The sequence below is a fragment of the Somniosus microcephalus genome, chromosome 8 (assembly GCF_052327205.1).
Source record: "Somniosus microcephalus isolate GS21.2 chromosome 8, FLI_Smic_1.0, whole genome shotgun sequence".
Lineage (NCBI taxonomy): Eukaryota > Metazoa > Chordata > Chondrichthyes > Squaliformes > Somniosidae > Somniosus > Somniosus microcephalus.
This window is the reverse complement of record NC_140994.1, coordinates 1341497-1357692: the sequence shown is the minus strand read 5'-3', so window position 1 is coordinate 1357692 and position 16196 is coordinate 1341497. Positions and strand designations below refer to the sequence as shown.

Here is a 16196-nt window from a genome sequence, read left to right as displayed (position 1 = left end):
CCGCCTTCTCTCCGTAACCCTTAACCCCTTTTGCCCGTAGAAATATATCTAATTCCCTCTTAAATATATTTAATGAGCTGGCGTACACTGCCCTCTGTGGCAATGAGTTCCACAGGTTCACCACTCTCTGAGTGAAGAAATTCCCCCTCATCTCTGTCCTAAATGGTTTAGCCCTTATCCTTAAATTATGTCCTCTAGTTCTGTTCTCACCCGCCAAGGGAAACATTCCTTCTGCATCCAGTCTGTCTAGACCTGTCAGAATTTTATACACTTCTATGAGGTCCCCTCTCAATCTTCTAAACTCCAGTGTGTACATCCCTAAACTACATAGTCTCTCCTCATAGGTCATTCCCGCCATTCCTGGTATCAGCCTGGTGAATCGCCGCTGCACCCCCTCCATGGCAAGAACATCCTTCCTCAGATGAGGCGACCAAAACTGTACACAGTACTCGAGGTGTGGTCTCACCAGTGCCCTGTACAGCTGCAGCAAGGTATCCCTGTTCCTGTATTCTAACCCTTTTGCTATGAAGGCCAGCATACCGTTTGCCTTCTTGACCGCCTGTTGCACCTGCATGCTCGCCTTCAGTGACTGGTGTACAAGAACACCCAGGTCTCTCTGTACTTCCCCCTCTCCCAATCTATTGCCATTTAAATAATCATTTGCCCTCCCGTTCCTGCACCCAAGGTGGATAACTTCGCACTTGTCCACATTATAGTGCATCTGCCATTTATCCGCCCAATCGCCCAGTCTGTCCAAATCGCTCTGGAGCTTCCTGGTCTCTTCCTCTGAGCCCACCCCCCCTCCTAGTTTAGTGTCGTCTGCAAATTTGGAAATGCTGCATCCGACTCCCTGATCCAGGTCATTAATGTAAATTGTGAACAGCTGGGGGCCCAGGACAGATCCCTGTGGTACCCCACTTGTTACTGCCTGCCATTCAGAAAATGAGCCGTTTATTCCAACTCTCTGTTTTCTATCTGACAGCCAGTTCCCTATCCACGCCAAAACTTTCCCCTTTATCCCATGAGCCTCAATTTTCCATGCTAATCTTTTATGTGGGACCTTATCGAAGGCCTTTTGGAAGTCCAGGTACACCACATCTACTGGCTCTCCCCCATCTATTCTACCAGTTACTCCCTCAAAAAATTCCAATAGATTAGTCAAGCACGATTTACCCTTTGTAAATCCATGTTGACTCTGTCCTATCCTGTCCCCATTTGCTAAGTGCTCCGCTATTTCATCCTTAATGATGGACTCCAGCATTTTGCCCACAACTGATGTAAGGCTTACAGGTCTGTAATTACCTGCTTTTTCCCTACCCCCCTTTTTGAATAGTGGGGTAACGTTAGCTACCCTCCAATCCATCGGTACTGTTCCCGAGTCTAATGAATTCTGAAAAATCATCCTTAGTGCATCCGCTATCTCTAGGGCCACCTCCTTCAGTACCCTAGGATGCATGTTATCAGGCCCTGGGGATTTGTCCACCTTCAATCCCTTTAGCTTCCTTAACACCATATCCTTAGAGATATTGATTTGCGTCAGTTCCTCCTTTGCCAATGTCCCTATTTTTCCCGATATCCCAGGGAGGTTTTTTGTGTCTTCCTTCGTAAAGACTGACCCAAAGTATGCATTTAGTTGATCTGCCATTTCCTTATTTCCCATTATATATTCCCCCGTATCTGACTGCAATGGACCAACTTTGGTTTTCACCAGTCTTTTCCTTTTGATATACTTATAAAAGCTTTTGGAGTTAGTTTTTATATTTTCCGCCAGCTTGTTTTCGTAAGCTATTTTGCCCCTCTTGATTATGCCCTTTGCCCTCCTTTGCTCTATCTTAAACTGTTCCCAATCTTCCGCTCTGGCGCTTTTTTTGGCTATTTTATACGCCCTATCTTTGGATTTTATGCTGTCTCTAATTTCCCCTGTTATCCACGGTTGAGTCACCTTTTTAGATTTCCTTTTATGCCAGATTGGTATAAACAATTTTTGCAATTTTGTCATTCTATCTTTAAATGTTTGCCATTGTTTATCTACCTCCAGTCCTCCCAGGAACGTTGTCCACTCAGACCTACTCAGTTCCCGTCTCATGGCATCATAATTCCCCTTGTTTAAATTCAGGACCTTAGTCTCTGAGTCAATTTCTTCGCTCTCCATTTCGAGTGAGAAATCGATCATGTTATGATCGCTCTGACCCAAGGGTCCCCGTACAACAAGATTACTGATTAGTCCCTTCTCATTGCACAGTACCCAGTCCAATATAGCCTGTTCCCGAGTTGGTTCCTCGACATATTGATCCAGATAACCATCCCTTAAACACTCAAGGAATTCCTCCTCCTCATTATTTTTACTGATTAGGCTAGTCCAATCTATATGTAAGTTAAAGTCACCTATGATGACAGCTGTGCTCTTATTGCACGCTTCTCTAATTTCCCTCGTGATGCCCTCCCTAACCTCTATTTTACTATTTGGAGGCCTATATACCACTCCTATTAATGTTTTTCGCCCCTCGCTATTTCTTAGCTCCACCCATATAGATTCTGTATTAACTGAGTTAATATCCTTCCTTTCAATTGCATTTATCCCCTCTTTTACTAGCAATGCTACCCCTCCTCCCTTTCTTTTTTGTCGATCCTTCCTAAATACTGAATACCCCTGTATGTTAAGCTCCCAGCCCTGCTCACCCTGCAACCATGTTTCCGTAATCCCAATTAGATCATAATTATTAACCTCTATTTCCACAGCTAATTCATCTACCTTGTTCCTGATGCTTCTCGCATTAAGGTATAAAACCCTCAGGCTTTTTTTATGCTCACATTTTTTATGAATTAGTTTGGCCCTTTGTTTTTTGTTCCTCACCCTTTTATCATTTATTTCTGTCTGCCTTTCACTTTCCTCTATTTCACTACATAGGTTTCTAGCCCCCTGCCATACTAGTTTAAATGCTCCCGAACTGCTTTATCAAAAATTACCCCGAGAACATCAGTTCCATCTCTGCACGGGTGTAGACCGTCCCTTTTGTATAGGTCACACCTACCACAAAACTGGTTCCAATGCCTCAAAAATTTAAAACCCTCCCTCTTACACCACTGCTCAAGCCACGTATTTAGCCTAACTATCCTGTTCTCTGTACTCTTACTAGCACGTGGCACTGGTAGTAATCCAGAGATTACTACCTTCGAGGTCCTACTTTTTAGTTTGGCTCCTAACTCCCTAAATTCTACTTGTAGGACCTCTTCCCTTTTTTTAGCTACGTCGTTGGTACCAACATGTATCACGACAACTGGCTGTTCCCCCTCCCCCTCCAGAATGTTCTGCACCCGCGCCGAGACATCCTTGACCCTTGCACCAGGGAGGCAACATACCATCCTGGAGTCTCGGTCGCGACCACAGAAACCCCTATCTATTCCCCTTACAATCGAATCCCCTATTACTATAGCCCTGCCACTCTTTTTCCCTCCCTTCTTTGCAACAGAGCCAGTCATGGTGCCATGAGCCTGGCTGCTGGTGCCTTCCCCCGATGTGTCACCCCCCCCGACAACAGTACCTAAGGCGGTGAACCTGTTGCTAAGGGAGACAACCCCAGGGGATTTCTGCACTACCTTCCTGCCCTTGCTCTGCCTTTTGGTCACCCATGTACTGTCTACGCTGGCCTTAACCTGCGGTGTGACCAACTCACTAAATGTGCTATCCACACCCCTCTCAGAATCGTGGATGCTCCAAAGTGAGTCCACCTGCAGCTCAAGGGCCGTCATGCGGTCCCACATGAGCTGCAGCTGGACACACTTCCTGCACACATAGTCGTCGTTGTTAGTATTGTTAGTAGTTACTTCACTGAGTCCCAGGACTAGTTGACTGAGGGTATTTTTCTTTATGGTCAGCTCTTGGCATTTCAGGGCGTCGTAGTGATAGCATTGGGGGTTGCTCATTTGAAGGTGATTCCAAAATTTGGTGGCTCTTTTTTGGATAGTGATTATTAATGGATATTGGCCTAGTTCCGCCCTGCATGCATTGTTTACTGTTTTCCTTTGAGTCCGGAGGATACTTTTACAGAATTCTGCATGTAGGATCTCAATTGGGTGCTTGTCCCATTTTGCAAATTCTTGTTGTGTTAGCGGTCCCCATACCTCACTGCCATAGAGTGCAATTGGTTCAATTACTGATTTGAAAATTTTGAGCCAAATGCTAATTGGGATTTCTATTTGGATTGATTTTTTGATGGCATAGAAAGCCCTTCTTGCTTTCTTTCAGTTCATTCACAGCCAGTTTGAAGTTTCCCGTAGAACTGATTTTTAAGCCCAAGTATGTGTAGTTAGTGGTTTGTTCAATTTTGGTTGTTCCTACTGTGAAATTTATTTTGGGTCCCTGATGTTTGGATCTTTGCTGAAACACAAGGACTTTGGTTTTTTGGGGATTTATTGTCAGGGCCCAAGTCTGGCAGTACGACTCTAGCAGGTCCAGGTTCTGCTGTAGACCCTCCTTAGTTGGTGACAGCAGAACCAGGTCGTCTGCATAGAGGAGGAATTTAACCTTGGATTCATATAGGGTGAGGCCGGGTGCTGTAGATTGTTCAAGTAGTTTTGCCAATTCATTTATGTAAATATTAAAGAGTGTCGGTGAGATTGTCGAGCCCTGCGTCACCCCCCGCCCCTGTGGAAAGTATTTTGTTTGTTTGTCTCCAATTTTAACTGCACATTTGTTGTTTGTATACATTGATTTAATTACATCATATGTTTTTCCTCCTATCCCGCTTTCGATAAGTTTCAGGAATAAACCGTCATGCCAGATGGAGTCGAAAGCCTTCTGGAAATCTATAAAGCATGCGTAGATTTTGCTCTTGTTATTGTGAACGTGTTTGTCAATTAGGGTCTGTAGGGTGAAGATATGATCTGATGTTCTATAGTTTGGCAGGAATCCAATTTGGCTTTTACTCAAGACATTGTGCTCCTCAAGGAAGTTTATAAGTCTTTTGTTTATGATGCTACAGAATACTTTCCCCAGGTTACTGTTTACACAGATGCCTCGATAGTTGTTTGGGTCGGTTTTGTCCCCACTTTTGTATATGGGCGTTATGAGTCCTTTGTTCCAGATATCAGGGAAATAACCGACACTCAGAACCAGGTTGAAGAGTTTTAGGATAGCCAGTTTCATTTTGTCGTCTGTGTGTTTAATCATCTCGTTTAGTATGCCGTCTGTCCCGCAAGCTTTTCCTGGTCGCAGGTCCTTGAGTTTTTCAAAAAGTTCTTTTTCTGTTATTATGGAGTCTAGCGGGTTTTGGTTATCTTTTATGGCCATTTCTAGCTTTTCCAGTTTTTTGCATGTTTGGTGTTGCTCTGGTCTTAGTGTGTTTTTCTGGTATAATTTTTCAAAGTGGTTTACCCAAGTGTCCCCATTTTGAATGGCCAATTCGTCGTGTTGTTTTTTGTGTAGTGTATTCAAGTTGTCCCAGAAACAATTGGAATCAATGGATTCCTCCATGGAGCTGAGTGTATTCTTAATATATTGCTCTTTTTTGGTTCTGAGTGTGTTTCTGTATTGTGTTAGTGTCTGACAATAAGTAAGGCGTAATTCCTCGTTTTCTGGATGTCTGTGTTTTTGGTTTGATATTTTTCTAAGTTTTTTCCTCATGTTATGGCAATCTGGGTCAAACCATTTTTCATAGTTTTTTGTTTTGGGTTTGTTCTTGCGAGCTTTCAAGTTTGCACTTGTTGCCAAATTATCAAAAATATTGTTTAGGTTATTAACTGCCCGGTTTACGCCTTCTTTATTGTGAGTGTATATGTTATCCAGAAAGGTGTCCAAGAGAGCTTGAGTTGATGCATTGCTGATTGTTTTCTGGTATTTTTTCCGTGTCGTTTTTGGCCCATCTGTACGATTTTTTGGTGTTGTACAGTTTACTGGGTTGTGTTTCTATGTTGTTTGTTTCTGTCTTTTTGAGATACATAGTAATTTGACTGTGATCTGACAGTGTTGTTTGTGGTTTGACTGTGAATGCTCTGAAAGAGGATGGGTCCAAATCTGTAATCATATAGTCTACTGTGCTGCAGCCAAGAGGTGAGCAATAGGCCGATCTTCCTAGGAGGTCTCGTATGAACCTACCATTGACAATGTACAGACCCAGGTTTCGACAGAGCTGTAGTAGCTGTTTTCCGTTGTTATTTGTCTGCTTGTCGCAGTTATGCCTGTATGGAAGGGAAGGGATGTCAAAGTGGTTATTCCCGAATACGTAATTGTTTCCCTGATTATTGGTGAAGTCTAGTTCTTCGCCCGTTCTTGAATTGAGGTCCCCACAGACAGCAATGAGGAAAAATGACCAGATAACCTGTTCTAGTGATGTTGGTTAGTGACCAGGACACATGATCGGGTTAGATGAAGTAGGGTGGGAGGAAGCTCATGTGGAGCATTAACACCAGCATAGACCAGCTGGATCTTTCTAGGCTGTAAATTTTATGTTTTTAAAAAAAAAAAAAAAAACAGGAAACAAAACAAACTGAGACAGAAATCCACCTGAAGCTGAGGGACACATCAACAGGGGAGGTAGAGATGAGGAGACATGTCGGGACTATGCTGAGTCTGAGCAGATCATTCTAAGAACTTACCGAACCTCTCGTCATTCTGTTTAGTTCATGCGCTGTTTCCTTCTTCATTTACAGGAATAAAACAGAAGAACCCATGGCACAAGCACCTGATCGCACTCATCGCCATCCTGATGGTGGTCGGAGTCGTAGTGTTGGTGACGACAGCTGTAGTACAGAATAGGTCGCTCCCACAGAAACTGAAGGTAATCACAAGCAGCATCAGGAAACTTCGAATGGTTGGTCAGTGATGTGTTGCCCATCTCTTCTCATGTCCAACCTAAGGTGCTGTCTCCTGGCCATGTTTGATTATTCATTTATTATTAGTTCTCAGGATCTGGGCGTCGCTGGCAAGGCCAGCATTTATTGCCCGTCCCTGGTTGCCCTTGAGAAGGTGGTGGTGAGCTGCCTTCTTGAACCGCTGCAGTCCGTGTGGTGAAGGTGCTCCCACAGTGCTGTTAGGGAGGGAGTTCCAGGATTTTGACCCAGTGACGATGAAGGAACGGCGATATATTTCCAAGTCAGGGTGATGTGTGACTCGGAGGGGAACTTGGAGGTGGTGGTGTTCCCATGCGCTTGCTGCCCTTGTCCTTCGAGGTGGTAGAGTTTGCGGGTTTGGGAGGTGCTGTTGAAGAAGCCTTGGCAAGTTGCTGCAGTGCATGTGCTAACTGTAATTGTCTTGGGCTTTAATGCTCTGTTATTTTAGCACTAAGTCACGACCAGTTTCACTAAAATACTATTGTGGATTGTGAACCAAACAGTTAAATTATACAATTACATAGAACAAGGGTTCTCAACCTTTTTAGTTCTGAGGCCCCGCTCCTGCGTTACAAAAATTCCATGGAGCCTCTAACACAACACACGTATGTTTTCTGTATAAAAATTAGTTACACAATTAAATATATTTATTATTATTATTATTATTATTATTATTTTACTTGCTTAATGTGAAACTTGTTGCTGGTGCTGAGCAACAATCCTGTCAAGACGTTGAGGTATCTTCGAAAAATTGAGTAAAAAGTGGGAAATGATTAACCAAAAAGTCAAAAAATGTTGCAGAGACTAAGTCCAAAAGGGGAAATGGTGAACCAAAACATGCAGAAATTAGTAAAAAGGGGAAATGATTAACCAAAAGCCAAAAATAATTTTCGAGATAAGTCAGAAGTGGGAACTGGTTAACTCGGTGTCTTCCTGAAAAGAGTGCAAGTGGGGACCTGGAATTACCTTGGTTAATGATTTCCCATTGTGCATTTTCCCCCAATTCGTACAGCCGCAGTCTGATGCATTTGCTCTGGAGTTGAGAGTCCGATTTCCTCCGGGCGTGGCTCGTTGGAAAGCGCTGGTGCTGCCCTGTACTATTTGGCTGCACTGGGCCCGATCGAGCAAGGGAAGAGGGTGAAACGGCGACTCCACTGCCAGGCCGGATGTGCAGACTCAGTGTTCCGTTAATAAATTCTGGTCGGGACTTCGGATCTCCTCCGAGTCAACGGCAGGTGAAAGGGCTTGGTGAGCTGGGGAGGGCAGTACCAAGCCTGCGTGGCTGTGCCTTTGCCGTGCGGAGTGACAGCAGTGTTGTGTATGTACCTTTAAGAGAATAACTGGTCTCAGACTGCAATACCGGCAGTGACCACCCCTGTATGAAAGGCGCTAGAGAGCCTCTGTTTTGTTAGATTCGTTTATGCCTTTCACCAGTAAAGTTCTGTTTGTTTCTCTCCTGCTAGTCCGTGTCTCAATCATTCACGGACTTAACAAGCAGGAAAGCGGAACACCACTTGCCAACTTGATAAATCCGCGGGTTCGCAACCGACTGTTTTGAGTGCGACATTTGGGCTAGCTAAGGTGAAGGGGCACCCAATGATTGACAGATCGGCCACCAGGAAGCCGGGTGGCAGTCCCCGAAACCTATCGAGGCGGACTTGTTAAAATCACGGGGATCAAGGCTGCCATCTGTCTTGCCTCAGTGATTGATTTTCAGTTCACCAGTCAGCACTTCTGGGGCGCTCCAGTTGGACGTGTTTTGCTCAGGAGCTCAGAGTCCGATTTGGTGGACCCTTTGAAACCTTCTCTGACCCCTGGTTGAGAACCCCAGCACAAACAGGCCATTCGGCCCAACCAGTCCATATCGGCGTTTATACTCCACTCAAGCCTCCTCTCATCCTTCCTCATCTAACTCTAGCAGTATAACCCTCTATTCCCTTCTCCCTCATATGCTTGTCTAACCTCCCCTTAAATGTATCTACACTATTCGCTTCAACCACTCCCTGTGGTAGCGAGTTCCACATTCTCACCACTCTCTGGGTAAAGAAGCTTCTTCTGAATTCCCTATTGGATTTCTTGGTGACTGTCTTATGTTGATGGCCTCTAGTTTTGCTCTTCCCCACAAGTGGAAACACTCTCTCTGTATCCACTCTATCAAAACCTTTCATTATTTTATAGGCCTCTATTAGGTCACCCCTCAGCCTTGTCTTTTCAAGAGAAGAGAGACCCAGCCTGTTCATCCTTTCCTGATATGTATACCCTCGCATTTCTGGTATCATCCTTGTAAATCTTCTCTGCACCCTCTCCAGTGCCTCTATATCCTTTTTATAATATGGTGACCAGAACTGTACGCAATACTCCAAGCGAGATCTAATCAAGGTTTGATACAAGTTTAGCATAACTTAACTACTTTTCAATATTATCCCTCTAGAAATAAACCCTAGTGCTGGGTTTGCTTTTTTATGGCCTTATTAACCTGCGTCACTACTTTTAGATTATTATCTGAACGGCAATAGATTGGGAAAAGTGGAAGTGCAACGAAACCTGGGTGTCCTTGTGCACCCAGCGCGCCCCACTCAATCCCAGCGCGCCCCACTCAATCCCAGCGCGCCCCACTCAATCTCAGAAAATCCACTTAATCTTGAGGAAGGATATACTTGCCTTAGAGGCGGTGCAACGAAGGTTCACTAGATTGATTCCTGGGATGAGAGGGCTGTCCTATGAGGAGAGATTGAGTAGATTGGGCCGATACTCTCTGGAGTTTCGAAGAATGAGAGGTGATCTCATTGAAACATACAAGATTCTGAGGGGGATTGACAGGGTAAATGCTGAGAGGCTGTTTTCCCCTGGCTGGAGAGTCTAGAACTAGAATCATAGAATGGTTACAGCACAGTAGGAGGCCATTTGTCCCGTTGAGCCTGTGCCGGCTCTCTGCAAGAGCACTTCAGCTAGTTCCAATCCCCCATCCTGAGACGAGGGGGCATAGTCTCAGGATAAGGGGTCAGCCATTTAAGACTGAGATGAGGACGAATTTCTTCACTGAGGGTGGTGAATCTTTAGAATTCTCGACTCCATGGGGCTGTGGATACTGAATCATTGAGTATATTCAAGTCTGAGGCAGATAGATTTTTGGACTCTTGGGGAATCAAGGGACATGAGGATCGGGCGGGAGAGTGGAGTTGAGGTCGAAGATCGGTCATGATCTTATTGAATGGTGGAGCAAGCTCGGAAGGCTGTCTGGCCTACTCCTCCTAATTCTTATGTTCTTAATCACAGAGAATTAACTCAATTCCAGAGGAGGAGGACAGTCTGACTGGAGACTGATGGGAACATACAGGGAGATCTGAAATCATGTAATTGGACAGCTATTGACGAACATTAAATTGGTGCTGGAGTGGGAGAGCTGTCGCTGTACTGCCCAAGTGGCATGGTCTGTCCCAATTCCAGTGACTGAAAGTTTGCTTCCTTTCCATGACTGCACCTGGATCTCCTGGTTCCATCAATCAGCTGCCTTATCCCTTTCCTTGTCTCTCTCATTTGAAAGTAAGAGAATGTTGTTTGGAGACAAGGTTATTGAGGCACACAGGTGGCAGTGAGCATACCTGAAATGGTCTGGAGATCCACTAAACTTTCCAGCTAACACCAAGGCCATCAAGAACAGTTTTCCATACGTTCCACATTGAGTGATGCAACATTACAGCCCTCTATCCTACTCTGTTCGTTCGTCGTATCAGTGACCTCGGCCCACTAATCATCCAGCACAACCCATTCTTGATGATTCTGTTCTACATTTATCACCTTCCTTCAGATCCCACACCCTCGAGTGTTCCCCATCTCCGGACTGTCACAGACCCAAAACCTCAGTGTTCCCAAGCTCAGGACTGTCACAGATTCCACATCCTCAGTGTTCCCCAACTCGGAAGGTGAGCAGGATGTCACGCCTATGACTGGCATCATCAGTTCTTCTTTCACTTGTGTGATGGACTATCAGAAGCTCACACTGCAGGCGAGGTGGTATAAGGCACCATTGCCAGACTATGATCTCCAAACTGTGAGCTGCCAATCTGACTCAAAGCAGAAGGGAGACACCATAGACAGGCACAGCCCATCAGGGAAGGAGCATGACTCTCCCTTCTGCCCAGAGCAGAAGCACGACACCAGCTCCTGCTGTGAACAAGACAATGGCCCAAAGTCTGGGAAACCCATGGGCGAGAGACCCTGGCTGCCTTTAAAATGGACGAAGGGGTGCAATGATGCAGTTTCATGTTCCTGTGATGTACTTTCTGAATATTGGGTCTGATGAGTGAATCGATTCCCTCTCATATGGTGATGTGTTATAATTCAGTACAATCTAATGTGTCTCTCATTGCTGAAAGATGCCGTGTTCCATTGTATGTCCAACAGTACGGGATAGTTCTTGATGCTGGCTCCTCTCACACCGCCCTATACATCTACCAGTGGCCGGCTGAGAAGAAGAATGACACTGGCCTAGTTCAGCAGATGAAATCCTGCAATGTGAACGGTACGAGATTCTTCTCTTAAAGTTTATCTGTGGGCAACTGAGCCCTTGAAGCAACTGAGCCCTTGAAGCAACTGAGGCCACGATATTGAACCCCCCCCCCCCCTCCAATGACGGGCATGAGAGGGTCGGGGGGGTGGTGGTAAAGAGTTAAATACGGGGAACTGAAAGGGGGCGGATATCAGGGTGTCCGAGTGTCTTCCCATGGACACTTCATTAGCATATTTATATCGGGCTCCCACAGTGCAATTGGGAGGCCAGTTTAAAATTGACTGCTACTGCACAGGTTTTCTGGGGAGAAAGGGAGGTGGGATCTGCCGGTTCCACAAAATAGGTGCCACTTTCAGCACTCCTTGTGAGCCAGGAGGAGCAGGAGTGCTCCCCCCGGCCTCTCAAGCAAGCTTTCTGCCTCCTCCAGCCCCGATCGTCCGTCTCCTTTTCCCTCCCCATCGCGGCCTCGAGGGTGGGAGTGTTGGTTAAATTTGCATCACCTGATAATGCAGAGTGTAATTGGCATTGCTGTGAGCATTGAAGCCCAGTCCATACTGCCATTGGGTGGACCTGGTTAGTTACTCACACAAACTAAAGGAAGAATCGGATGGCTGAACAAACACAGATCACTGGGCAAAGGGAGGATTGTGGGTGATTTCAGTTACCCACAAATTTTACAGCACACAAACAGGCCATTCGGCCCAACTAGTCCGTGCCAGTGTTTCTGCTCCACACCAGCCTCCTCCCACCCCACTTCATCTCACCCCATCAACATATCCTTCTATTCCTTTCTCCTTCATGGGTTTATGCATCCATGCTATTTGCTGCAACCATTCCCTGTGGTAGCGAGTTCCACATTCTCACCATTCCTTGGGTAAAGAAGTTTCTCCTGAATTCCCTATTGGATTTATTAGTGACTATCTGATGCGCTATCAATTACTCATAAAAGACTGAGAGTTAAGAGAGTAACTAAAGGCTTTTATTAACAAAAGAATGAAGGTCTGCCTCGAGTGGTCGACCGGTCCAGAATACAAAGGGGCTGGGGAGCAGTCACCTTTATACTAGGACTTGTGGGAGGAGTCAGCCGAGGCATGTCCAGGCATGTACACAGTGGAATACAAACAGTGGTTTACCACATTCACCCCTTGTTTAAAATTGAGTCCGGCGGGGTGAAGTGTATTAAAAGTTAGTGTATTGGAGTCTCTCCGGAGGTCTTGTCTGCCGCTGTGATCGGCGTGGCGACGGCAGAGGTAGTGGAGCTTCCGGCGTCGAGTCCCGCGTAGGCTGTGGCACAGGCGTGTCGTCCTCGTAGATGTCGAGCGGGTCGCTGGGCCCAGGCCTGCCGTCTGCTGGGGCTGGATATCGGATCGTGGGGGGGGGGGTGGTAGTGAGTAGTGGGCTACTGCGGCCCCCGAGGGTGCAAGGTCTCTTATGGAGACTGTGTCCTCCCGCCCGTCCGGGTATGCAATGTAAGCATACTGGGGGTTGGCGTGGAGGAGGTCGACCCTCTCGACCAGGGGGTCCATTTTATGGGTCCTCACGTGCCTTCTCCGGACCGGCCCTGGGGACGTCAGCCATGGCGGTAGCGATGTCCCCGATGTGGACTTCCTTGGGAAGACAAACATTTTCTCATGAGGGGTGGCGTTAGTGGCAGTGCAGAGCAGTGACCGAATAGAGTGGAGCGCATCAGGGAGCACATCCTGCCAGCGGGAGGTTGGAAGGCCCCTAGACTTTAAGGCTAGCAGGACGGCCTTCCAAACTGTCGCATTTTCTCTTTCCACCTGTCCGTTCCCCCGGGGGTTGTAACTGGTGGTCCTGCTTGTGGCAATACCCCTAGTTAGCAGGTACTGACGGAGTTCGTCGCTCATAAACGATGAGCCCCGGTCGCTATGGATATAGCTGGGGAAACCGAACAGGGTGAAGAGGTCGTTCAGACATTTAATGACCGTGGCACTGGTCATGTCCGGGCAGGGGATGGCGAACGGGAAATGGGAGTACTCATCAATAATATTGAGGAAGTACACATTGCGGTCGGAGGAGGGGAGAGGCCCTTTAAAATCAACGCTCAGGCGCTCGAAGGGGCGAGTGGCTTTTATCAGGTGGGCCCTGTCTGGTCTATAAAAGTGCGGTTTGCACTCAGCGCAGACTTGGCAGTTCCTGGTCATGGTCCTGACCTCCTCAATAGAGTAAGGCAGGTTGCGGGCCTTGATGAAGTGGAAGAACCTGGCGACCCCCGGGTGGCAGAGGTCATTGTGGAGGGCCCGCAGTCTATCGATCTGCGCGCTGGCGCAGGTGCCACGCGATAGCGCATCCGGGGGTTCATTGAGCTTCCCGGGCCGGTACAAGATCTCGTAATTGCAGGTGGAAAATTCGATTCTCCACCTCAAGATCTTGTCATTTTTGATTTTGCCCCTCTGCTTGTTGTTAAACATGAAGGCAACTGAACGCTGGTCAGTGAGCAGGGTAAATCGTTTTCCGGCCAGGTAGTACCTCCAATGACGCACAGCCTCCACAATCGCCTGGGCCTCCTTCTCAACAGCGGAGTGTCTGGTCTCCGGGCCTTGGAGGGTTCGTGAAAAGAAGGCCACGGGTCTCCCCGCCTGATTGAGGGTAGCGGCCAGGGCAAAGTCGGACGCGTCGCTTTCCACCTGGAAGGGGATGGATTCGTCCACTGCGTGCATGGTGGCTTTGGCAATGTCCTCCTAGATACGGTGGAAGGCTAAGCGGGCCTCTGCCGTCAAGGGAAAAGAGGTGGACTTGATCAGCGGACGGGCCTTGTCCGCATAGTAGGGGACCCACTGGGCATAATAGGAGAAAAACCCTAGGCACCTCTTCAGGGCCTTGAGGCAGTGGGGCAGTGGGAGTTCCATAAGGGGACGCATCCGGTCGGGGTCGGGGCCGATGACTCCGTGTTCCACAACACAGCCAAGGATGGCGAGGCGGTTTGTGCGGAATATGCACTTCTCCTTGTTATATGTCAGGTTCAGGAGTTGGGCGGTGCGGAGGAATTTTTCGAGGTTTGCGTCATGGTCCTGCAAGTCACGGCCGCAGATGGTCACATTGTCCAGATATGGGAAAGTGGCCTGCAACGCATTTTGATCTACCATCCGGTCCATCTCCCTTTGGAAGACGGAGACCCCGTTGGTGACGCCAAAGGGAACCCTAAGGAAGTGGTAGAGGCGGCCGTTTGCCTCAAAGGCAGTATACTGGCGGTCCTCAGGGCGGATAGGGAGCTGGTGGTACGCTGATTTCAGGTCAATGGTCGAGAAGACGCGGTACTGCGCGATCTGGTTGACCATATCAGCTATGCGGGGGAGTGGGTAGGCGTCCAGCAGGGTGTAGCGATTTATTGTCTGGCTGTAGTCGATGACCAGGCGCTGCTTCTCGCCGGTCTTAACGACCACAACCTGGGCTCGCCAGGGGCTGGTGCTGCCCTCAATAATCCCTTCCTTCAGGAGCCGCTCCACTTCGGTTTTAATGAAAACCCTGTCCCCGGCATTGTATTGCCTGCTCTTTGTGGCGATGGGCTTACAGTCGGGGGTGAGGTTAGCAAACAGTGCGGGGGGGGGGGGGTGACTCTGAGTGTGGAGAGGTTGCACCTGGTGCGCGGCGGGCAATTTGGGAGCTGCTGGCTGCGGACTGTGAGTGGGGGTAGGGGTCCACCGTACGCCATCGTAACACTTTTAAGGTGGCACTGAAAATCTAACCCCAGCAGGACGGCAGCGCAGAGGTCGGGCAGGACCAGAAGTTTAAAATGATCGTACACGGTCCCGTCTACTACGAGTGTCACTACGCAGTAGCCGCCGATGTCCGCCGACTGGGACTCGCAGGCCATAGAAATCCGCTGGTGCGCAGGCAGGACTGGGAGAGAGCAACGCCGCACCGTGTCGGGGTGGATGAAGCTCTCCGTGCTCCCAGAGTCAAAAAGGCAGATTGTATCGTGGCCATTTACCTTAATGTCCATTGTGGAACTGGCCAGCTGGTGCGGTCTCGCTTGGTCCAGTGTAACGGATGCCAGCGTAGGGGTCGGTGTGTCGCTGCGGGTATCAGATGAGGCGGTGTTGGGGGCCTGCTGCGTTCCGGCTGTCATCCAAGATGGCGGCGTCCATGATCCCCATGTGGCTGGAGGCGTCCAAAATGGCTGCTGTACCGGTGGTTCGCACATGGCCGGGGAGGCCCAAGATGGCGGCCCGCATGGCCCACACGCGGCGCTGCTGGGGTTCGGGGTGGCTTTGGCTCTGCAGACGTTAGCGTAGTGCCCCTTCTTCCCGCAGCCCGAGCAGATCGCGTTTTTCGCCGGGCAGCGCGCTCTGGGGTGTTTTGCCTGGCCACAGAAGTAGCATTTCTGGCCTTGGGGCACTGCTGTCTGGCCTTGGGACACTGCTGCGGTAGTTGGGCCATTGCTGGGGTGTGGCTGGGGTGGCACGGCGCTATGAGGCGGTCCTACCGTGTCCCAGGCTGTCATTCCCCGCGGCGTCCACGGTGCAGAGGAGTAGGCATCCATGCCCCGGTAGGCTGCATCCAATGATAGAAACATAGAAACATAGAAACATAGAGATAGGAACAGGAGTAGGCCATTCGGCCCTTCGAGCCTGCTCCGCCATTCAATGAGATCATGGCTGATCTTCGTCTGAGATCTTAGCTGATCTTACCAGTTCAGTACCCCGTCCCCGCCTTTTCTCCGTAACCCTTAATCCCCTTAGCCTTCAGAAATATATCCAATTCTCTCTTGAAAATATTTATTGAATTAGCCTTCACAGCCCTCTGTGGCAGGGAATTCCACAGGCTCACCGCTCTTTGAGTGAAGAAATTCTTCCTCATCTCTGTTTTAAATGATTTGCCCGCTATTTTTAGACTG

The 16196-nt window shown here is 48.2% G+C and overlaps 1 protein-coding gene across 1 annotated transcript in view; it reads left to right on the top strand.

Moving 5' to 3' along the window:
* Positions 1-16196, top strand: part of entpd1 (ectonucleoside triphosphate diphosphohydrolase 1) — a 134454-nt gene that overhangs the window by 76417 nt on the left and 41841 nt on the right. Inside the window, exons 2-3 of the mRNA XM_085994089.1 lie at positions 6649-6776; positions 11233-11350. Coding sequence (XP_085850215.1) covers positions 6649-6776; positions 11233-11350 — 246 coding nt within the window. The remainder of the gene's footprint in view (positions 1-6648; positions 6777-11232; positions 11351-16196) is intronic.